This window comes from Diadema antillarum, unplaced genomic scaffold (assembly GCF_040938485.1).
Source record: "Diadema antillarum isolate AM-2024a unplaced genomic scaffold, OU_Dant_1.0 scf00000039, whole genome shotgun sequence".
Taxonomy (NCBI): domain Eukaryota; kingdom Metazoa; phylum Echinodermata; class Echinoidea; order Diadematoida; family Diadematidae; genus Diadema; species Diadema antillarum.
The window spans coordinates 2,264,800-2,290,980 of record NW_027270928.1 but is presented as its reverse complement, the minus strand read 5'-3'; the positions used below and the strand labels follow the sequence as shown (position 1 = coordinate 2,290,980).

General features: G+C 38.9%; 1 protein-coding gene across 4 annotated transcripts in view; it reads right to left on the bottom strand.

The window, feature by feature from the left end:
* LOC139711089 (rap1 GTPase-activating protein 1-like) overlaps positions 1-26,181 on the bottom strand; it is a 295,166-nt gene that overhangs the window by 112,264 nt on the left and 156,721 nt on the right. Inside the window, exon 1 of one of the 4 annotated variants that reach the window (XM_071623035.1) lies at positions 20,842-21,312. The exons of the other annotated variants lie outside the window; for them this stretch is intronic. Within the exon in view, the coding sequence (XP_071479136.1) occupies positions 20,842-20,846 (5 nt within the window). The 5' untranslated portion in view covers positions 20,847-21,312. Of the gene's footprint in view, positions 1-20,841; positions 21,313-26,181 lie in introns of those variants that run through there. 4 annotated transcript variants of the gene reach the window in all.

The following is a 26,181-nucleotide window of genomic DNA, read 5'->3' as shown; positions in this document are numbered from 1 at the left end:
TGTCCTTTTACAGGTTTGAAGACTCATGGTAAACGATGTGCTTTGGTTTCTACCTCAGAGTTAAATTGCAATATAATATGCCTCACACTTCAACCTTTCATACATCTACAGTGCATATTCCTCACATAGCAATCAAAGGGTGTTCCAAATGTCATGTTTGTTCAGATGACTACAAAATACCACAAAGCAGCAGAGAATCAACCAGTCAGTCCTTCCCCTGAAGAAGCCAATTTAGCAGTACTTTACTGTAAATCCACACCTGCCATCTTATAAGGAAATATCAAAAGACAGACTTACTGAATGTTTCTATTCTTTCTTCCAATCACTTTGTAATCCATTCTATATCAAAATGCCTTACAAGTTACAAGTAAGAATTCTACACTCTTGCACCTAACTAGGTCTAACAATCTGAAATTACAGCACAATGGAGAGGGAGACTTAATTACAATGTAGCTGTCTGTCTGCTTGTTTGCCTAATTATACCCAAGGACCTGGGCAAACATGTTTACAATAATTTGAAGAAGAGAAAGAGAAATTGTTTATACAAAACACCTGTAATTCTCAACCTGATGTAGCCAGATACATTAAAGTCAGCCATTCTGCTTAACACTCGCATCTTAATTCATATGGTTATCACTGCCCTCTCACATGGTATGGGGCATTATGGACATGGCCTTAATATCAGAGAAGGTCAAAATGGTTGGCAGAAAATGATCAAAGAAACAAACGAAGAAGTTGAGCTGCAAAATGAATCCTTAATCAAGCAAACCTGTTATGGCACATCTGTGGCCATGATGAGACAATAGTGTCTGTGAATATAACCATCCTACAGTTGTACTTCATCACACATCTCCACAACAGAAATACTAATGATATACTGTAAAACAAGATATTTTCGCGGCATGAAATTTTCGCGTATTGGAGCCGACAGCCTTTTTCATGGCATGAAATTTTCGCGAGTAGCCTCTAACATTCAATGCATATAATGTAGACAAGAACTTTCGTGTGCATTTTATTTTCGCGAATCTTGGCTCTCACGAAATTTGCGAAATTGAAATGCACGTGAAAATTCCTCGTTTTACAGTATTCAGCATTCACATAGGATATAATGTCTGAAGAATAAAAAATGCATTTCTAATGGTGCTCTTAAGGTGTAGCTGAGATAAATGTCTGGTACTTCAGAAGCACATGGTAGCTGCCTTACATATGATATACAACTAACCTTGATGTTTTATAAAACTTCCTGCGCTTTGTCCACCAATTGGCAGGCATACTGGATTGCTTTCTTTGCCAATTGGTGTCTGGAACCTAATTGTTGATGAATAGAGATTACCTAATCCTAATTCCTTTGTGTCACCATGGCCTTCCTGATGAAATGTCTCATATTACTGAACCTGGGTAGGCTTGCTAATCTACAACCAAGTGATGGATTACTGAAAGCTAAAGAAAGAAAAAAAAAAGCTTGGCAAGTTTTAAAAGCTAAGTGTCTGAGCACACAAGTGGTTAAACACTTCAATCAACGATTTTTGTCACATTCAACATCAGGTTTTCGGTGGGTGTTATCAGCAACATGAGCAGAATGTCATTTCATCTCCAGATCTCTTTCTTTTTTCAGATATTTTCCTCTCTCCTCCTTCTCTCGTTCTCTCTTTCATTTTCTCATTCCTCCTTCATCTTTCTTCCCACCACTCCTTATTTCTCCATCTTGTTTTTCTTTCTTTCCTTCACTTTCCAGTCTCTCTGACGCCTGCCTCTGTCAGCCGAGTGCTTTCAGCCTGCTCAAACAAAAACATGGGAGCCACGCGATCATCAATCACTGCACCCAAGGCATCCCTGCCATGCCTGCTCTCAGTCCCATCGTGGAGGTGGTGTGGTATGGTGGTGCTCTCAGCACCCTTCTTCACAAATGGATGCCACAACCAATTCAAACGCCTCTGTCTCTACCATTCATCTTCAACTTTACACTTGAAGGGAGAAAGACATCCTGGCACATACATTTTTCAATACCCACGAAATTCTTCAGCATCTCCCACCATACATTTCCACAGGCATTTTACTTTATATTTACCATAAATTAGGCCTGGAATTACTATATATATAAAAAAAGGACATTGAATTACTCACATCTTGAACAATTTTTTAACCTCTCTCATTTTCCCTCACATACATGCATACATTTGCAAAGGCTCTGACAAAAAAAAACCCAACCATGTTAAAAACTATATATACTCTAGAAACCTTGTGACAAACTAAATAATGACTTCAAAAGACAGATACCTTGTAACTCTCATACCATGGACCACTATTAACCCCATCCTGTGCATCTTTTAAGCAGACACACATCACATTCAGAAGGAATCAGTGTGCACTTGCTTATACTTACATTCAAAAGCTTAATCGAACACTTCTGCGGTAAAAAAACCAAAAACAAAACAAAAACTGGCAACTGTTGCTGAAAAATGTTTGTGACCTTTTTCACATTTATCATTTCTAATTCTTTCCAGTGTCCGCATGAAACTTAGAAATATAAAAAAATTATAAAGGGGTAAGTAAAGATAAAGTTCTCCCTGCCGTCAGCCTCAAAGCGAGCGGTTAGCTGTTTCTGGGATGGATTTTCTTTCAAAGCGGCTCTCTTTACAAAGTGGGGTGTTGAAGGGTCACTCTGGCCGGGATCACTTTCGGCCATCAGATACCGGGCAACCATCTTGGATGAAACCAACCACTTCAGACTCCACGCAATCTTCTATCACCAATCATGTCCCTTCGTCTCTTCTCTCCCTTCTCTGCTCACTTCCTTCATGATCTTGGCGCGCGGCGCATGCTTCAATTTTTGATGGCGGAGAATCACAAGGATTGCTAGAAGAGGTTTATGATGAGCCCAATGCTGGAGGACTGTCTGCAAGGTTCTTTTACTTTGCTGATGCCTTCTTGGATGGATGCTAGCATTAGAGGGAGGGGTGATGAGCAATGGGGTTTTAAAAAGGGAATCACTCTTCATATCCTCACTGTTCACCCGGTCCCCAAGGTCAACGTACCTTGCTGCTGTAGAAGTTTGTTTTCTAGCACTATAATTGCACATAGAAAGCCTGTGAATTCTTTTGTGTGAACACACACACAAAAATGATTAATTATGGCGACATGCATCATGATTTGAAAATCAGTCCTGGCTGGTATTTTGTACAATTCTTGCATTAATTTATTCTATACAACATTTGTGAGCAGTGACAACTAGCAGATTTCTGCATTGTGATGCAAAAACGTAACCCATTACATGGAGCCTGATTACTATGTCATGTAAGAGAAAGAGACAGGATTCAAAGACAAGTTGTGATTTTCAATGTAACGTTTTGATAGCATTCAGCACACACACACACACAAAAGATGAATGTATAATGTATGAGATATGTCTCTCTGGCTTACAATCAGTATTTTGTGTATACAGTACAGTACAGTACAGAGATGTACACTTTCACAGTATCAAATCCCTACTGTCTGAAGCATCATTACTAAATGCCCTGATCCCATTCAAACTGTGTTGTGGCCAAAGTATTGCAAAGTACTGTAAAAGTGGAAATTTTTGTGGTGTTGAAATTTTCGCGCATTTCGCACAACCAGGAAACTAGTGCGAAAATAAAAGCACGTGAATATTTTTGCCTGCCATACGTTCCTGTGCATGATGTCTTGATTCCGCGGAAGTAAAAACACGCGAAACCCTTCTGACCCGGCCAAGCACGAAAAATTAGTCGCGCGAAAATATCCACTTTTACAGTAGTACAGATCTCTCCATTTGCAAAAAACAAAAACAACAAAACAAAAGAAAACAACTCAAAACCTTATAGTAATATCTCACTGCTGAACTATACTGATTTTCACTCTCAGTAGTCTCACAATCACTTTACCCAAAGGGAGCAAATTTGTTTCTCTTGTTTCTCTCTCTCTTTCCACTTTGACCTTTCTAATTTCAAAGATTATCCATCCCTAGTGATGGAATACAATGTATTTTTTTCTTTTTTGTGTGTTGGGGGGGGGGGGGAAGAGTACTGCTTTGTATGGCAGCGATGGGTCATAGGAGACAAAAGGGTAATCTTCTCAAGTGTCATGATTGCCATGGCAACTACAGCAATTCCCAGTCCTGGCTATCACAGAGATGACCCATCATCTTTTGAATAGTGATGAAAATTTTATCATGCTGAGAGCCAATGCAGGTTTTTTTTTTTTCATTTCCAGCAATACCATCATTTTGTCAACCACAGTAAATCCAAACCCTCCAATGATAAAGGCATCTTATATGTATGACATATAGACCATTGCTTTCATCAAACACACTAGTCATTGAAATACATGAAAGTATTGGTATATATTAATTTGCATCTTTATGCCTACGGGTAGCCTTTTTTTCTTTTCTTTTTTTTTGGTTCGGCCTACATTACCAGTGACAAATAAATAATTTGATTTTTGCATCACAGTCTAAAAATTGACAATTCTTCAATTTGAGAGGGCCAAAAGTTTGGAACGTACTTTCCTCATCTATACCATCTGTGTATATGTAGTGTATATTGGTTTTTTTTTTCTTCTAAATTTCATGAGATGACTGTTACAGATGAAATATGAAATTAACAATTCCCTACATAATTTTGCCCCCTGTAACACAAATATGCTTGTGTACCGACTACAAGGGGGTGGGGAATCACTAATGTTCCACTGATAAGGAATAATCCTTGCACAGACATGCTGTAGAACAGTGCTGGCTAAGCTTGCACCATGCTAAAATAAAATAATTTAATGAATAAATGAATGATTGAACTTACGTCTCATGCTGTCGCTGTGGCTCTCAATTGTGAATTCAACTAGTCGCAAAATTGTCTTTTGAGTCCCAACTCGCTAAATATATGGCACATACAGCATGCTCTCTGCGAGTAGAATTCCATATGCAATTATCTGTTGCAGTACAAGATCCCTCTATCCAGAGAGACAATAACTCTCTCTGATTTATCTTCTTTAATACAGACAAGCACTTCTGTCCATTCTCTTGGAGATTCTTAATCTCTTGGAGATTCTTAAACTCCTGTAGAATGTTGATGGGACCCACTAAAGTTCAGATGCAATGGGTTAAATGGAACAGATTCATTCCAAGGTGAGTGCAAGAAAACCCGATGAGTATTCTATCTTTCTCTGAGAGAGAGAGAGAGGGAGGGATAAAAAAAAGGTCATCCTATTCCTGGTATCTTAACAAGACTTTGAAAAGATAGGTCAAGCAAAACTTGTCCTCATTTCTTGGTTCAATTTGCTGTCATACCCTTGTGTATTCTCCTCCCTATATGGAATCTAGCCCTGTCTGGCTTCACACATAGTCTACGGTGGACGAGATGAGCTATTGCATGTGGGTGGTGTCATGTGAAATCTTCCCTCCTCTCTCCTCTTCCATCTCTTGCTGTCTTCCTAATTCTTCTACACCCAATGGGGCAGCCAGACTGGGCCTGCATGCATGCTTTGAAATTAGCCCAGATCTGTCCAAATAAACGTCATGATTTATGCACCAGTGATGCAGGCAGACGTAGCTCATGGTAAGAGACTGAATCAAAGAGCAAGTCATGGCATGTACACTCTACAACATGGAAGATGAGAACGAGCGTTATACATTCCTTCTATCTAACACTTTATCCTGACAAGAGTTATCAAGGGCTACATTCAGTTTAAGACCATTTATCATCCCACAAGGAAATTGCATATAAATATTTCTACCGGAAATGTATGGAAATATTAACAATCTTCCCCTCAGTAAGATGCTACAGGATACTTTTCTTTACCATTCTTAAAAAGAAATTCTAAATGACTACTATGAACCCTGCCATGGAGCTGACAGCAAGTCAAGAACTAAATATCCCAGAGACAAAGTCCAGGGCTCCATTTCATAAAACATATTAGGATAGCAACTCTCGCTGGAATGGCAGCTTCCCATAGCAACAGCTAACCAGGAAGCTGAATTCTTGTCATTACCATGATATTTGCCATTCCAGCAAGAGTTGCTACCATATCAACTTCTTGTGAAATGGGGCCCACATTACGACAGAACCCTGCTTTTAAAAGAAAAGGAGTTCAAAGAACACACTACAAATAGTGCTGCAACTTGTCTAAATTAAGAAATTCCCAGAACTTTTAAACCGATCCTTCTTGTTTTTGTTTAGTTCTGTTTCATCATTTTTTTTTTTTTTGGGGGGGGGGGGGGTGGGGTATACTCAGGGAGTTTGAGAATAACATTTTCCCCTTCCAGCAACATGAGCTGACCACTTCCAATTTTTAGCCATTCTAGCGATCAATGAATTTAGCTTCCATAATGACTGGCTAGCCGTAGCCAGACGCATTAATAATTGAAACTGGTGAAAGCTGCACACAATCCACACATGGTGGCTTTGCTTGCTTACAACCTGTCCCACTTAATGGGTAGTTGAAGGGAACATAGGAGGCTTGTGATATCCAAAGGTTATAAACGGGGGTGAGATGCATACATTTTGGTGTGCCTCTGGCTGAAATGCACACAGTTTTTCCACCTTGCTCTAGGGTGATGGCAATACAAGTTAACACACTTGACCTAGTCTTTGGTCACATGATCAACCCTGGGAAACAAGTAGAGAGAGAGAGAGAGAGAGAGAGAGAGGAAGACCCCCTGCGTGGCCGGCGGAGACTCCAGCCATCACCACTGACAGGGTTACTCCTTTGATGACAGACATCTGCATCAGACATGAAATCAATGGAACTCCTTGGGTGAATATTGGGAGCTAGAAAGCTTTGTATTAACCTTGCTTCACTGCCCATTAGAGTGGAGATGTTTTATGCCAGCATTTGTTGCAACCCAGTGCTGCTCAGACCTAAACTCCTGGGGGAAGGGAGTGGGGGAGATGGTGGCTTCATTCAGTAGAACACAAAAATCAAACACTTACATTTGAACAGTTTCTAGCGATAAATTTTGAGGCTGTTTCACCTTCACGTGTTATAATTGACATAATTGCCTTTCACATTCAAGTATATAGACCTATAACCTGCTAAAATACTATATAAAATCCACCCTGTGTACAAGCTATTTCTCCTTGTACCTTCTTTTCCTTTTATTCCCCTACACGTCCCCCTTTCCAATAAAACCCAAGGAGAAAGCCACACTCAAGAGACTGTCATCAATACATGTCTTACCATAAAGATTGCCCGCACAATGATATAACAGTATCTCTGGGTTCGTAGAATGCTTTTGCCGATCAATACTCTTCAGCATTCATGTTAGAAGATTATAAAAGAAAATCATCTATTAGCATTTATGACATATCTCAGAATCACATGACATCAAAGTCATAATAGATTTCTTGCAGCAGGAGGCTAAATCAAGGGAAATGTGTAAGAGGTTACATTACAGAGGGTAAACTACAATGCAAATGGCTGAGCAGTTTTACCCTCTGATTTAATGCAACAAATGTATCTCTATTGGAAATGAGGCTACAATTGCCAAACCATACATTAGCATAAACGGTAGAAAAGTCACCAAACAATAAAGAGGTTAAAACAATATTATGTCGTGTCACAACTTGGCACAATACTATCAGCTTTTCATGGCCAAAAAGAGTTGGCCTATTTTCAGCATTAGCTCAAAACCTGTACTGTATGTTTTGTTCAACGGTTGGCACACACCCTGGCATGCTTTCTCTGCTGATTGGCATAAATGTCTGAAAGCTAATTGCCAATGAATTACTTAATCCTCCTAATCCTTATTGTGTCACCATGGCCTTCCTGTTGGACTGAGGCACATTGCTACACCTGAGTGGACATGTGAACTTTACTGCTAAGCCAAGTTTGGATGGCTTACTGAATGCTGTTGAAATAGCTTGGCAAATTAAAGGCATAATTTACCATTTGCACATGAAACAAAAACCCAGCATTAGTGCTTTAAGATATGAGTTAGGGATAGAAATTAAGACAACCACTGAAAAAATTTGAATCCTTATAACTGATGTTAAGTATTGTTAAATACACAAAATGTGAACAATAGTTATAACAAAATGTTTCCAGACTAAACCGTCTACAGTTATGGTTTATTGAGAAAAATACTGATATCTCCTTATATTTTAGGCTTTGTTGTGAAAATTATACAGTCAAACTCGGATACCTCGAATTCGTCGGGACTGAAGAAAATGGTTCGACGTACGCGAATTTCGAGGTACGCGTACGTCAAATTTTCTTCGACTTATCCAATGTTTATCGATGTTCGACGTTTATCGATGTTCAACATGGTGTCTGTTATAGTGCCTATTGATTATTTGCATGCTTGTCAATTTGAATTGAATCAACTTTTATATGAATGAATTGAGTGAAAATTGGAAATGAAATCAAAATTTCAGAAATAAAGATTTTGGTGGCCCGATCGCGCCACCAAAAAAAGAAAAAAGTCGGATGTTTGCCTTTACTTTTGAAAATGAACAGCGGTAACAATCGGCTACGTAAGATGCTAAAATAAAGGTCAGAGGTTTGCGTTTAATTGTGGAAATGAATGACGGTAATATTCGACTCGGTATGATACTAAAATAAATGTCGGATGTTTGCTCATACTTTTGGAAACGAATAACGATAAGACTCAGCTCCGTATGGTGCTAAAACTAATGTTAGATATTTGGTTTTGCGTTCGGAAATGAATAAGGATAACATTCAGCTCCGGAAGACGCTGAAATAAATGTCGAATTTTTGCTATGACGTTCGGAAATGAAAAACAATAACATTCAACTCCGTACGATGGTTAAATAAATGTCGGATGTTTCCTTATACTTTCGAAAGTAAATAGCAATAGCATTCGGCTCCGGAAGATGCTAAAATAGATGTCAGATGATCGTTTTTATGTTCGGAAGAAAATAGCAGTAATACTCTGCTCCATCATGTCCATATGATGCTAAAATAACTGTATGATGTTTGCTTTTAAATTTCGAAATGAATAACAGTAACATTCAGCTGCGTTTAATGGTAAAATTAATGTTTGATGTTTGCTTTGACGTTCGGAAAAGAGTAACAATAATATTCAACTCCTGACAATGATGAAATAAATGCTTGATGGTTGCTTTTACGCTCGAAACTAAATTGCAATAACATTTAGCTCCAAAAGATGCTAAAATAAATGTTGAATGTTTGCTTTGATGTTCTGAGTGAATAACAATAATATTCAACTCCGTACGCTGATAAAATAAATGCCGGATGTGTGCTTTTACGTTCGAAAGTAAATGTCAATAGCATTCAGCTCCGGAAGATGCTAAAATACATGTCGAATGATTGCTTTTACGTTTGGCATATTTGGAAGTGAACAGCAGTAACATTCTGCCCCATACGATGATAAAAAAATATTGGATATTTGCTACGGTACATTTCGAAATAAATATCACTAACAATCAGCTATACGTTTCATGGTCCAAAATGTCTGATGTCTGCCTTGACGTTCAAAAATGAAAAACAGTAACATTCGGCTCCGTGCGATGATAAAATAATTGTCAGATGATTCATTTCACTTTCGGAAGTGGACAGCAGTAACATTCGGCTCCGTTCGATAATGAAATAAATGTCGGATGTCTGAAATGAATAACGGTAATATTCTGCTCCGTACGATGCAAAAATAAATAACAGATTGTTGCTTTATCATTTGGAAATGATTAATGGTATTAATCCGCTCAGTTAGATGCTAAAACAAATAGCGGATGTTTGCTTTCACGTTTGGAAATGGATTAGGATAGTATTCAGCTCCGTAAGATTCTAAAATGAATGTCGGTTGTTTGCTTTTACATTTAAAAATGAATAACGGTAACTTTCGGCTTTTTACAATGCTAAAACAAATGTCGGATGCCAACAAATGTCAGCAAATCCTCCCATTTTCTCATTTCAAACGTAAGTTTTGACCTCCTCAATATATGGGCATCAACTTTTATAATAATGTCTACACCTATTTGTCAAATCTTTAAACACAGAGTAAGATGATTGAATTTTCTATTCATTTGTTTTAGACATGGGCATCTGTATCACTTCAATAATGCTTAATATTAATTTGTCTATATTTAGTAGGACCGATTTATTTTTCTAATGTTTTTCCTGATTTTTTTTTTTTGGTCACCAGATTTTACTTTCGACCACCAGAAAATAAAAATCAATGATATTGGTGGCCCGATAAAACTTAGTGCGGAGCCCTGTGTATTCTATTCTTCATTGTGATCGGCCTATACTTCCAGATTTTCATAATCGCATTGCTGGAAAAAAAAAGTTTCTGTGCTTGCGTTCTCGGGGAAGTAAACTTCGTGAAAGGCAAAAAAAAAATAGTTTAAGAAAAGGCACTACGAGGGAGATTGATGTTTTGACAGTGGAGCGTGATTAATGGCAAAGATATAACTGTCAACGTAAGCAGGTGCGCCCCGACGGTTGAGAAATCTACGCGCACGGTATGACTGTCTCAATCAAAAATCAAAACACAGTGGTTAAAGAAAAGCAAATGATGAGGCAGCGCGTAGTGCTATCGTATAAAAGCACTCCATTGGCACGGGTGCTATGTGCATACCATATACGTGTGTTGGTAGGTGTTGGGGATTTTCCTTGTCAGCTGTGTATCGGGTATTTCTTCTTGGGCGCGCGATTGTTCTGGTTTCAGAATATTTACAATCGAGTGTGAAAACATTTGGACATGTCTTCGCTGTCCACGCGCGCTTAATCGGAGATGCTGAGTGATGTTTGCAATTTCGATTCGAGCAACATGCTGGGAAAAACAATAAGTTAATTAAGATCGGGACATTAGATTTCCCTTCGAGGTAACCGAACTTCGAGTTATCTTTTTCGAGCTACGTGAATTTTAATACACGGCAACTCCATAGGAACAATCGGGACTTTCATTTTGCCCCCGAGGTAAGTGATATTCGGCTTATCCGACGTCGAGGTATCCGAGTTTAACTGTATATGGCAGGATGTTTTGTGATACAACAGACTTGCACATATATGCATCAAATGTGATATCTTGAAAATTTTTAAAATCACTGCTCCAAAAGGTAAACAGGACCTTTAAGCTAAGTGCATGGGCACAAAGGATGTTAATACTTTATTTCTATGTCAATGCTGATCTTTAGGAATGCATATGAAGTGTGGGGATAAGGCAGAACAGTCATCAGACCATAGATTGACATACACGTGTATCTTTGTCTGTTATGAAGTGTGACTTAGCAAGATTAAACATTGTAGTGGGTGGTAAAAACTATTAACTAACTCAACTGATCCACAAAACCTGATCATTTCTTGACTTGCTGAGTGTATGCTTCTTGACAAATCATGACTAATGCGAGGGGAAAAAGGACTGAACACCACACAAAAACATGTCTCTGGCTTGTCCCCTACATTTTCCACATCACCAAGCTGTAAGTTTTTGCATTATTTCTGCCCTACATCAACAGAGCGTAGGTAAATCAAATCAAATATTGTCTTTCCACAGCACGCACTACCAATGTTTTCTTTCTGCGTGTCTTACTGACCCTGCCCCCCCCCCACTGCACAATGCCGACATGCGTCGTCAGCAATATTTATTTGCTTGATCGCTCCCTCAACAAATATCACTCCAAGAATATTGCCTTTACTTTCTAGTTTGTTGCATCCGTGCAATAATGCACAATCATACTTTTATTCAGCACAAGTTCGTTTGGTTATATCCTAATCAGATGTAAAATAGACTACAAATAAAGATGGCACCAATTTCATCATCTTCACAGTAATTCCATCTGCTCCCTGTCACATGTAGCAGTTCAGGATAAAAGGAGAATCATCTAGGCAGCAGTCGAGGATTACAGGAATAGGCTGTAGGAGCTTTAGAAATTCATATCATAGTTGTTGTTGTTGCTGTTGTTTTTTGGTTGTTGTTTTTTTTTGCCTAAATCCAAAAACAAGGGACGCCTGATCCAAATCTCATCTCCAAGGAAAGATTCATATTTCTCAGAAAGAAATCTGATACAAAATATCAGCAGCAGTCAGAAATGTAGAACTGCTTAGGATTTCACTGGCTATTGAATTTTAAGTGAGATAATACATGCTACAAAAAGCTCATAAATCTAATAAGGTGTTCAACTGATTACTACCACAATGCCATCATGCCATTTTCAATATTCCATCTGAAAAGTTTTGGAGCGGTAAATTGTCCGCAATGTCACATGATAAATATGCCACAAGGAATATGGGGCCCCTCAGGACATTTGACGGTAATTTGATAATGTAACCCACTAATGTACTGTGTTAATAATTCAATAATGAGTAAGAATTGAATGCACTATGAATTTTGCCTTTCACTATTATCATTTGTTTTCTTTCACTGACCTCTAGAAGATATTGGTACGATGTTAGCTCTCAATTTACAGCAATATATTATAATTATCTTAATTCCTTTAAAATAATATCTTTTATCTTTTTAAACTACAATGAATCTGTCATTGAGTAATGATGGAAAAAAATAATAAAGTAATTGCCACAAGTAATGCCAACTAAATGAACTACCGGTAAAAGCATACTGCTGTTCAACCATTTGTAAACAGAAAAATACCCAAAACACACTTCTCTCTCAATGTGCAATTCTGAATACCAGCACTATGATATTAACAATGTAATAACAGGAATCAAAAAGCACACCAATCATAACAATCATTGTGGCCGGTAACTCAAAGAGCTTTTGCATAATCATACAGTTTACAAGGTTTAAGATCTGAAGTATACTATCAAACAGTATATCAAAATTACATCGTGTTTTATGAAAAAAAAAAACACAACAAAACCCTATATACTTGTCAGTGCAGGTAGCACAATGTTCCTGTATAAATCCTGGTGTAAGTAAATATTGCTTTCAGACATTTCATTTTCCCAAAGGTAACGTAAGAGATGATAAAATACCACCATGCATGCAAGTTAAAAGAGCGACTTACCTGTAGGTTGCATGTGATGTAAACCAGAGGCGAGGCATCCACAGACACAGTCAGAATAGAACAGAAAAGGAAGAGAGGGATAAAAAAAAACATGATTAACTCAATATTCAACTCAACATACAAAGTATAAAATATACAGGAAATATTCATTAATATTAATGACTTTTTTGTTTGTTTTTGTATTTGACTGATGAACTGACAGGAATCATTTATCCACTAGATTACCATGCTTCCGCCCATAGCATGTAATGGTTGTAATTCAAGAGCAGCGAGTATAGAATATCTATTCGAAATTCTTCTGTAACATTTTTATTTTCATTACAACTGATTGACAAACTGCCCTTCATTAGTGTAAATACACACCAATCAATCAGTCATTCAATTTGCACCATGATAAAAATCACACCCATATATTCGCAGGTGGGATTTGAACCCACGATCTCCTGATTGTTAGACAGATATTGCATCCACCAGACTACTGAGCTTTTGCATGATAGCCAGTGATCTTTCTACTCCCTCATAGGCTCAGTAAGTACTGCATATCCACTCATATTAATAACTCTCGTTTTGAGTTGCTTTTATTTCAACTGATTTGTCACATTGCCCTACATTGAGGTAGGGCAATTACACACCAGTTATTCAATGTTTTGAGGATCGGTATTGTATATTATAGCCATGATAACAATCATGGGCATACATACTCTGGTGGGCTCTGAACCTACGATCTCCTGGTTGCTAGACAGCAGGTTGCTGTTGTGTATTTTCACAGTATGCATTATGTATTCTACACCTTCAAGTATATGAGGGATATGTATACATTTTAGCAGTGTTCATACAAACTTGTGATCATGACCTCAGGAGTTTGAACCTCTCAAGGTATGCACATATTGCTACAGTCAGCAACAAGCAATTTCTCCATCATTTACACTTAATGTTGGAAGCAATTGTGATCTTGGACTTCACTTGAAGCACGGTTCGAAATTGGCGATGGTCCGATGGCCATTGGCCACCCAAAATCACGTCGGACTAGCTAGAAATCATAAAATTCTGAAGTTACTAGTCCGTCTGGCTAGCCAAAATATTGCTTCAGTGTCAAAATTGATTCTAAGTAGTCCGCCTGGCTAGTTAAAAAAAAAGTTGAGTGCGACCCCTGTCAGCTTGCTATTTTCTTTATTTCTGATTTCACGCCATTCCCTCTTGCTGCAATTCAAAATATTTCAACCCATCTTAAATAAGATATAAGTTATTTCCTACACAGTATCTCCATAATGCACCTGGCTCCAATGTGTTCATCTCATCATCTTATTCCATAGCAACGACTAGATTGGATATTCAAAGGAATCACAAGAGCTTTTTTTATGTCTATGTGATGTATTTGACATATCATACAATTAAGATAAATCCATGGTCAAATGCGAAATAAGGGAAGACATTAAAAGAAAAATATTTGCCATGAAATCTAAACTGGCCCACACAAACACAGTTGGGAGTTAAGAATGTGGAGCCATGTTTTCCTTTTTTTTCTTGGGAGTAATCACATCTCTCCTTCCTCTTTCTGTGAAAGCCCATTAACACAAATGTAAACATTTCCAAGCATGGACTTTCAGCAACGCATGCCAACCAGATTCTCTTCCACTTTCTTTTCCTCAATCTTGATAGTTTTTTTTCCTTCTTGGCATTTTTTTTTTTCTGGATGCGAGCTCCTAGCACAGACATGCATTCAGCACCAGAAACTGTGTCACATAACACTCTTATATTGGCGGCATTATAAACACCACTTTCAGTGCGGAAACCCTCTGAATGCTGGAGCCCAAATCAGATGTGCGTAGTGTGAAATTGAGAGGCAACCGCCCCGACAGGACATTCACAGCCTAATAGTAGCCTACTTGTTTAACCCTGTCTTTCCTATTGAAAACCTGTCTGTGTGCAATGCTATGACAGTTCATATTTTAGTGGCTTGAGAGGGTTATAATTAAAATTCACACGTTGCTCACATGGTGACTACTTCAAAAGAAAGCAGTGAATGTCTTTACTTCATGCAAAACTGCATGGGCAAAAATCTCTAGTATAATAGCTGGGCTCACAAAGTGTAAGTAGCAACTTTCATTTATTCCTACAGTACGGCCATTTATTGTTTTATTCAGTGGAAAAAGAAAAAGAAATGACTCAAATACCTCTCACCTAAGTCTACCTTTTGAAATGCCATACACATATTTTAGGGGCATGTTTGTCTATGAGCTGATATTGTCAGAAGAAATGTTTTTGAAATTAGCCATCAGTTTGTTACAAATGTTGGGTATGAAAATTATAATTGAACCCCAATCATCCATGTATAGAGTAAAACAAACTTTGGATTTCACAACTTTGTTTATTTTAAGCTCTTCTACCAAATGAAGAAATCATTGGGTTCACATTTAGGCTACTGTTCTGAAGTAACTTAAGAAAAAATATCTAAGAAATATATTACGCTGTTGCGACTTTGGCACCATTTCTTATGGCATACACTGATTTCCAAATCACAATTCAATCTTAAGTACAGTTTCAAAGATAATAGTTGTCACCAATCTACATGTTGACAAAAACAGTGGTGTGGTCACTGTACTTGTTTCAAGGTCATCTACCTATAAAAAGACTTGTAGGGAAAGAAAAACACAGTTGTTGCAGTAATAAGGAAGTAATATAGTTCTGGTTGGTATTAGTGGGCAAAAGAGCATACAAGAGACCTAATCCCTTGATAATCCACAGAGCATTCAGAACATGCTGGAGTAAGCTCTTCATGGGCATGCACAACACTGGAGTACACACCAATGCCTCCATTGCACATGTCAGTCAGTAACAAAGAAGGATTTGGGACTTACAGAAGGATATGTTTATGAATGTGTTTTAGAAACAAATTTCACGCCAAATAAGTTATTTTTTTTTTAAAGTCTGACAGAAACTAGAATCATTCTAGGTAACCTCGACAAATTATGTTTTGCATGATTTTATTCTATTGTATGCTTTTGCATGGATATGATTGAGAAGTGAAGCTAAGCTTGACCTTGTATTATTTGCTTGCAGTTCTTTTCTTATATATACCTTCCAACAAGAACTCAAGTAATCATGTCAAGAGTTGTGTGTTTTCTATTCACAGGCCACAGGGAGCTTCAGACACAGCTGTCGCATGGAATGATGTTTGTATAACATGTAGGTGTAAGCGAAAAGAGTCCTTGTAGTGTCCGAGCATGCCGTAACTCTACACCCATTTAGCATTGTAAATTCAAAAATATGATCACAAACAAGTCTTCCTGTGTGTGTGGCACCCTTTGGGGTTCCCTGGAACCACCTCTCACATCACAAATAATTCAACCTTACAGCCTTTTTTGAATCAATATCAGTCGTATTGGTGAGACACTCTTTTTCAAAATGACTCACAATCCAAACAAACTGTGCTCGGAATACTTGTGGTTGAATTATTATTTGAAATTGTATCACTGAGTCAGAAGCTGAATCTGCACAACTGTGGTTGATTTAACAGAATTAGAAACATTGACAGTACAAAATCAGACTTATTGCTTCCATGTATGTTGAGAACAAAAATAGATCATGATCATGTGGCTTGTATTGATAAGTGCAGTGTTTCAAATTCAATTCCCCCTCCCCCCCCCCCCCCCCCCCAATACTATGAACAACTAATTTCAATCACAAAATGCTGCAAATTATTTACTGGCAACTTATTCATACTGCATTGAAAGTGCCAATACCTAATTCAGGTTCAATGGAGCATTTGGTAAACTAATAAAATATTGCCGCGGCATATCATTGGGTCACTGACATCATGCTTCAGACAGGATTAGAAACCTATAAAAAACTGTGATCACAGGCATTCCCAGACTTCTGAGAAATCTTATTACGAAGGGGTCTAATGAACAACTTATCACGTCATCATAGTTCAAAAACCACACAAACCAGACGGCTATACTGCATTTACAAGAATAGCAGTTAAAGGCATTATTTACTATTTGCAGATAAACAAAAACCCAGCATTAGTGCTTCAAAATTGTTCTAAAATGTGAGTTAGGGATAGAAACAACCAATGTAAAAATGTTAATCAATGTTAAGCATTGTTAAATATACAAAATGTGAACAATAGTTATTAATGAATTTTTTTCTAGACTAAACCCGTCCATAGTTACGGTCTACTGAGAAAAATAGTGATATCTCCTTATATTCTAGGCTTTATTGCAAAATTCTTTTATAAAATGGGTTCAAGAATGTAGCCAATAGGATGCGCTGAAATGAGACACACCTCCTTCCTTTACTTCAGTACAATTGCACTGCCTGTAATCCTATGGTAGATTGCCGATCGTCTGTGCGCGCGGCGGCTCCTTTGATGAATTGCATGCATACGCGCTGTCAATCCTGTAAACAACTTCTAGTTTGGGCTGCCGGCCGGCCGGCCGGCCTGTCTTCCCTTGTGCATAACATGTGTGGCGTACGTACGTACGTATACTCTACAATATACGTACACTTTGTACAGTACAGTAGACCAAGCGTTATGGGACCGGACGCGTACATGGAGTCACTTTGAAGAGCAAATCCAACGATTTAGCAGGTTAATTCTCACGCCGTTTTCAGAGTATGTTGTCTAGTAGGCCTATATGAGGAGTCTATATCAAGTCTTTAAGGTAAAGGGTGCATATATTCTATGTAAAATAAGTAAGTTTTCAAGCGGGAACTTAAGTGTCCGGAAACCCAAGCCCCCATCATACTTATACTGTATGTGCGGGACTTCCGCGAGTGCGACGTGCGTAAATGTTTGGGACGAACATCTTCGGATGTCTTGACCCACAAAGGTACGTGAAAAACGCTGAAAAATGATGTTAGTTTTCGAATTTTCGACCCATTTTATAAAACAAATGATGCACAGGATTATTTTGTGGCGTTAGTGGAGGCGTAGCTCACTCTCGGGTATTTACAATGTAGTGCAACATGCACTCGGCTTCGCCTCGTGCATGTTTCACAATTGTAAATACCCTCGAGTGCACCACGCCTACACTAACACACTCTATCCTGTGCATCATTTGTATAATATCGCAGGATGTTTTGTGATACTACTAACCTGCACATCTATGCATCAAATACTGCTCCCAATGGTAAACAATGCCTTTAAACTCTCTATTTGTTTCTAACTCTGCTTGAGTTTGTAATCCCAATTACTAACATTTCTTAGAACCATATACCAATTATTTGTTCACTTGTTTTATTTTGTTTTTAAGGAGAGCTTCCAATGCATTTTTACAATTCTACTAATAATGCACCATTCTTGCTAATAATCCCTTTAAAAAAAGACCTGCATACGCAAGTTTAAACTTAAACAGAAATATGCAACTTAGTTCCACTGATTTCATACCGTTCAATATACTCTCTTAAAAAAACGAAAGAAAAAATAATGTGCTGATTTATTCTTTTTGACAAAGAACTGAGGGGGCGAGATTTAATCTTGATTCAACTGATATCCAGATGTATTAGGGCAAGCCATGACTGTGGCATGTGGGAAGGTGTGTTCATGTTTGCTGCTGTCTTTCGAGCTTCATGAAGTGAATCACTTGAAAGAAGAAATTTGGTGTGGAAGAGCAAACTTTCCTATACCCAAAAGTCAACAAAGCCTTGAAGGATCAATAGGCCCACCTGGGTAGGAACACTCAGTGCATCAAAGCATTTGACATGGAACAGTTAGAAAAGTAAATATGAGCTCCAGCAGAACTTGAAGCACACCTTCTTCAAAGCAGTCTACAGGAGTTACAAATTCAGCGGTAACCATGACACAAATACCTTGACTATGGGCACGACAGAATACAATTCCACGACTGATGTGCACAAATAATGGAGAGTAACTGCCCTTGTTATTCTTATAATTTGTGGCCGATTCGTTTTCTTTTCAATCTCAGTCTGTTGGAGTGACTGGCAAGGCACATCAAGCTACAGCTGTGGTTGACCCAATATATAGCTTGTTTGATTTGGCAAAATAGGAGACTTTGTTAATGTTCACATGCACTATATTGTAACAGAAACATGACTTGATGGGAGGAGCTTTTATTATAAATTCCAGCAAAGTGCTGTGAAGACTACCTCTTAAAATGGCAACCCCATTCAACAATCCTATCAATTAAAATCATTTGTGACCTGCTACAACAAAAGGATCCTAAAGTCGCTGACGGCTGAGCCGAGAAAATTGAGTTTGAAGTCACATCATCAAAATTGGTCAAAACAATCGGATTTCTGTTTTTGGCATAATTTTGTATTCTAATGTTTTGTCTATCATCTGCCCAAATTTTGAAGCTAAATGATTAAAGGAATGGGAAGAAATCAGCGTTTTTCTGGGCCATGATTTTCCGACTTTCAACCTAACAGAAACGTGTCCGAAGATTAGGATGTAGTGCCGCAGCTAGACTCCGCCCCTAGCAACGAGGGAGCGATCTTATTGGTCAGTGCGTGTCATCCCGATTAGTGATTGGTCGTGCGTACACCGCTTGCGCTAAGCTTTAATGAACATCGCGGAGGTTGCTAGGAGCATGCCTTCTATTGTCAAGCGGTGAAAACTGTCTCGCCTCCCCCTGATCATGATAGCGTCGGAATGAGAACTTCGAAGGTGCTTTTCCCGAAACTCTGATTTCCTCAACCACTTGACATGCGCTTATAAAATCATCAATATCTCCGCAACCAAGTACTTTTATGGGTTGTGGTATATATGAAATTTAAGTAGAAGAGTAAGGGAATAATGTCATGCCATTTTCTGAAAATTGTCCTCCCCCGATTTTTTGATCCTTTTGTTGTAGCGGGTCACATTTGGTTTTCACTTTTTGTTGTTTGTGGCACATTCCTGAGGCCACGGCTTATCAGGCAGAGGGCAAGAGTAATAAATATTTTTAATGCAAGCTTTTTTACACACTTCCAAAATAAACTCACATATTGTACCTTTGATTTGATTATGTAACGATGTTTTAAAAGTTGTCACAATAATTCCCTTTGTTCTAAAGGTATGAAATATTGAAAGCCTTAGACAGATCTATCGTTTTTTTAAGACAAGAAAGCACAATAAAGGTATGAAATATTGAAAGCCTTAGAACAGATCTATTGTTTTTTAAGACAAGAAAACACTAAAATAACTATTTATGCTGAATACTGTAAAACCAATCATTTTGTGAGCATAAAACTTTCCAGTATACTGCGAGGAGCCAAGATTCGTAAAAGTCAAATGCACACAAAAATGCTTGTCGATACAATGCCTTAGATGTCAGTGGCATGATGTATTATCTTGAATATTTCTACATCACTGTATCACCATACATTCCCATGCATCTGCTGATAATTCTGATTAGACAGCATATTTGTCTGTAGTACATTCTAGTTAGAAGAAGTAAAGTTTTGTAAAATTACTTTTCAATTACTTTCATTTGAAAGAATATGACAGACAATGTATAACATTTTTATTACAATATTGCCTCAATGAGATAAAAGTAAATAGAATGAGAAAGACCTGCTCAAACAAGGAAAATATCACATGGAATAGAACAATCTCAAAGCTGTCAACCCTGAATAAAAAAGCAGAAGCAAGAATCTTCCAGTGAACTGGAACCAAGTTAACTGCATTCTGAACAACACAGTGAGATGACAGGAGCATAACTGTTTATCAATAGCTAGCTGGCTGCACTGTCATTATTCTTGCAGACAGATCTCTCTCATATCGCGCTCATCATGGGGGTAAAGGTGCCTGGGGTAACTCACTAGAGAATGTCCTAGAGGAGGTAATCACGTCATGGATTACAAAACGACCCATCACTCTCTCCGACCAAATCTGACAAGCTTTATATTACCAGTGGGTGCGATACATCAATATTACACATACCTCATACCTCTGGGCGCTCTAATAGTTTGGTATAATCCAGCTTAGATTGTTTAATCCGCAACAGATCCGTTGCCTCAGCCAGAGGGAGTCTGCAGATAATATGGATGGAAAGGGGACCTAGGGGAAGAAAGCAGCTTGTAGCAAGCCCCTCCAGTGGCCGCCAGTCAGTGGGGTAGGGCAGGGATGGGGAGGAGGAAATATCGTCTTCGATCAGCTGATGAGGATGGATCAACTCCAGGGAGGAATGAGAAACCACGAGCAAATATTTGTCTCCTCGATTCACATCCTCAGATAATGGCAATAAGAGAGATAAGATGATATCACTGCTCCCTGTTCAAATGAGCTGCATTCACTTCCTGCTGGGGTGGCAGCTAACACTGAGGGAGGGATCGAGGTGTCTAGATGCCTGGTGTGTCCCCGAGTCATAACCAAAGGTGTACACACATAACCTGTTGGATGCAGGGAGCGAGAGAGACTGACACGCGAATGATCAGAGTGGCATTATCCCTCAATCTGACGATAAAGGGCTGGGAATGGTGTATTTGAGGGAGGTAAAATGGGGAAAACTTCCTGGCAGGCTCTTGTCACGTAATCTGATTCCACATCCTGGAGTGATCACAGAGGCAAATAATAATGGGCAAGTTTCATGGGTGGGAGACGTGAGAGGGAGGGCGTGGTGGTGGTATTCTTGCCTGTGTCGTAAGAAAAACAGGATTTTGACAGATATGGCATTCAAAGATATCACATTCCTGTTTTCTTTTCTGCCAGCATTCTCTGTTTTCTGTCTACAACACGAAAAAAAGATTATTCTATCCGGCTGATGGAATCCATACACTGTAGTCAGATGAGGAGTATCTCTACTGTGTGTACTTCACTCATGACCTTCACAGCTAGTCACCTATCTCTCTATCTCTTTTTCTCCTCTTCTCTCGGTGCTGATCAGCGATCAAAGATGGGAGGTCTGGCGGAAAGAATAAGAAGCGGGTGCTAGTAAAGCGAGATGGCAAATCGAGTGAAGACAGGGCTGATGGGTACACATCCAAGTTTCCAGGTCGTGGAGAAAAAAAAATATTTATGCATGAGTGCTCATTGCGAATCCCTGGCTGGCAGTCAACCTTCCAATTCGGCCAGCACAGAGCCATTACACATTGCAAACATGGGACGAGATGTTTTTCTCCACCCTCACTGTGAAGCTGAGAGCAGTTTGTGACCAGGCAGCCCCTCAGCTTTCTGGCAGACTGAGAAAAGTGTTTGCTCCTCCACTATTTAATTCCCCCTACATATGATTTGCCGATGACTGTACTCGGCAGCGCTCCCTCTCGCCCGGCTGCAGTCCTCTCTTTTGATACATTGACCACTTTTCCTTCAATCAAGCCAAGCTTCAGCGTGCACCATGTCCAATCAGACAGACACATGGGGCTGTTTTTGTTGACATTAGACACACACACATACACACACAGGCTGACTACGTCCGTACAATCCACCTATTCCACTTTGCTCTAGTCCAGCTGATTGTGTGACACATCAGATGTTATTAAATGCTCAACATTTTCCAGCCACGCAGAGATGCAGGCCAAACCAAAGTGGCAAAACTGGAGAGTTTGCTAGATGGAGCTTCTCAAAACTTGCACAGCCACAGCGACGGTGTGGTGGTCACTCAGGCAGGCTGGATAATGGAAGATGACCGCTAATGCGGGTATGGTATCCCTTACTCCATCTAAACAGGGGCAGTATCCTTCACACTGCTAGGGTACTACACCATGGACAGCCAGAATCTGATTTGTAGGAAGGTACAGCAGTTTTCTACCAGAGGGTAAAGGCCTCACGCAGTACGTATCACCACTTCCACTTGCTGTATGGTACCACCCAATCAATCCAGCATCAGTGTGAAGAGTATGAAACTCTCTTCAGGATCGCTGGATGTTGATGAATCTCTGTGGTGTCTCAATTGTAACTTGGCCCACGATCAGGCGAGTCTGGCTGGCAAGAAGTCAAATTGTCGTACACTGCCCCACAGTGTTCTGTGATAGCAGTGACTTGCATGTAAACTTACCTCTTGGTTCTCACGGCATGTGGACATCCTGGTTGGAGGGGAGGGAGACCTCTGCACACTGATTTCAGCCAAGTTTGATTAGTCTAATATTTCAGACTCTTCAGAGCTACCCATGCCTGTCCACTGCCTCTCAATGTGCCCCATCAAGCAGGGCTAAACATTCACAATGGTGGTGTCTCACTCAGTGATTGTGGAATGCATTAGGAATGACAGAAAAGTGGTGTCCTTGCTCCATGGGGACCCATTTCCTGCCTTGCCTGGGGCAGCCTACATCCTGATGGTCTAAGTTTTATGACAGCAGTCACTCCTGGTCACTATTGAAGACAATACTCCCCAATCACTATTCTAGTATTCCGTTATAACAAATCAAACACAGCAATGTGTATTTGGCTCTATTGATGCTTACATTTACTTCCGTCCCCTACATAAATACCCACTGTACATCTTGAACTAATTCATGTATTTCTGAGTAAAAAAAAAGAAGAAGGAAATGTTTATCCAAATAACCATGCTGACAGGAAATTGCAGCTATTGCAAGACTACATGTAACAGTTTTGAGATCATGAAGAGTTTCACTTGCCTTTTTTTTTGGGGGGGGGGGGAGGAGGGAAGAGGGGTCTAGTTTTCTGTTCCTGTTCATGAAAGGGTTTTTTTTTCTCTCTCTCTCTCTCTTTCTCATTTTCTGTGAAGGTAAGGAATACCACATATATCTCTAAGGGGAATTACCACATCTCAAAAGTATCAAGGTTATCAAAGCAATATAAAAATAGTTTCATTTTTCCTACAATTTCAGGAGAAACATTAAAACTACAAGCAAAACAGGATGTGCAGGAAGGGATACGCAATTTAGAATACCACATTCAGTAGTACACACTGAACCTAATTGTAAAGAAAACATTTGTCAACTTTTTTTTTCTCTCTCGTAGAAACACTCAGATATAATGATTTTAAACATACGAAGAGAAACCAAACCTTTAAAGAAGTAACTTGTGAGATATCCAAGTGTTCCTTTGACTATGCCAAGGAGTAATCACTACATATTTCTCATTTTCCTTCCATTTTTTCCTTGATTGTCATGAAGGACACGTGGCTGTGGTCACCATAAGAATGAGAGAACGAGAGAGAGAATGAAGACACACGAAAGAATTGAAGAGGAAGCAGAAGAGAAAGAGGAAGGAAAAGAAACAAGACAAGAAGAGGAAGAGCTTGATTTTATATCCTTCCATAAAATGGGTAGAAAATATTCCTGTCTTTAGATGGCACCGCCACTGCCTAAATCCAGGGCAGCTGCAATCACTTTATGGGACTATGAACACCAAGTAGAGACAACAGGACTAAGAATGGAGACTACAGAACTCCCCCTGACCTACCAATCACACCCCAGAAGTATTTAAATCACATAAACAAAAACAGCGATAAAACAACTGTCTCTCCCTGCATGAAATAGCTTGGCCCCCACAGTGTGGCTTGTCTGTCAACCCTCAACCATAGCTACTCACATCCAGCAGTCCTTTCCAAGGTGCAATGGTATACCACTCTCTTTATTATGTGCATTGAACTCTTATTCAAGAGTCATATATTTATGCATTCTACATAGGTATATAGGCACCTTGCTGTACAAGTAGAATAGTGTATGGGTCTAGTGGTGACCTAGCTGCCAGTGAAGTACTTGTGGGTCATCCCCATAGACTGTTGTGGTACACATTAGACTCCACAACAGACAATTAACTCCCTTACATAATGAGAATGGCACCTGAATTAGAAATGAAACTTGATCTTTCAGAACATGCCAGAAAGGATATAACATGAATTTGTTCTTTATAGTGTGATTCAAAGTGCCAAGGCCTAATTCCAAGTACAATGCAAATTATTCAATGTGTGCACAGATAAAACAAGCACTGTTCATTCTGATGAGTAAAATGCACTCATATTCTACATAATTTCATCAAAGGCAAAGTTAAAAACAAAAATTACTAATCATTCTCTGTGAAGTATACTGACAGCTATAGATTCTGCAACTGTTAAATCTGAAAAATTGTAATCATGGAAACAAAAGAGTAGGGTTCAAATGGTTAAGTCTACTATGTTCAGTAATAGCAAATACTAACTCAAGTAAAACCAAACATATGGACAAAACTAGCAAACATATGATGAAAAACTTTTCACTCTCCTTTAATCATTTCTTGCCCTTGGTTTTTATTTTCATAACCAATTCCCCACCCTACCTTCACAAATGACAATCAACTCATAAATTTGGTTGATGCATATTTTTGGGGAAGAAAACCTTTTCTGTACCAAGGATTTTGTGTTACCTGAACAAACTTTGCAGAAAATATAAAGGGGAGTTTAAAAAACCCAAACAACAACAAATATGGCAATGAAAAAGGTGAAAAAGAAATTTACATCAGTCCTGAGGCATGTATGATGTGAGGCGGATCTGTTGAGCATCACATCAAGGCCATTCATGCCATAAATACACACACACCTCCACGTATTTACCATTAGAGCTACCAGGAAACGGACTCATTTGTACTCAGCACGAATCCTGTTACAACAATTTTGTCTGTAGAGGGCGGCGTGCATTTGGGCTGGAGTACTTGTCTGCGTGATGGAAACAGAATGAAACTGTTCCTACTTAGACAATATCAGGGAATCTTATATGCTGCAATGAGGTGGGTGCAAGCTGGGTGTATTACTTTAGCTGTTATGAGAAATGCACTCTAAAGCTAGCTGATACTAGGGGCTGATATTTTCATATCAATGATTTTTATAGGACTCCTTGGCTTTGAATCAGGAAAGAATGTGGAGAAATTCAAAGACAAAAGCAATTGGGAATTCTCTCCACTGAATCCTCTAGAGTAAAACACAGAACAATGGGATAAAATCAATCCAAAAGAGGTATAACATATGTGGGATTCACACTGACAAGAAGTAGTGGGATACAAATCTTGAGATTGGCGAAGTGATCCAAACCTTGAGATTTTTACCTCCGTTAACACAATAATTAATTTTAACCCGTTGAGGACGAGTCCCGAGTATACTCGGGCAAGCGTCACTGGGAATTGTGTGTTGTAGCAAAATCAAACCGTCCTCAACGGGTTAAGTAGCACGATCAGCACTGCAATTCAAATCCCGAAGAATCTTGTGATTATTTCAGAAGTATTGTTATTATTTGAGAAAGAGCGTGATAATTCACAAAGCAAATATGTAATATGAGAACACTGGAGCAAAAAATCTCAAGATTTAAAATCCCATCATTCAAAGCATGCATCGTTGAACAGTGCACA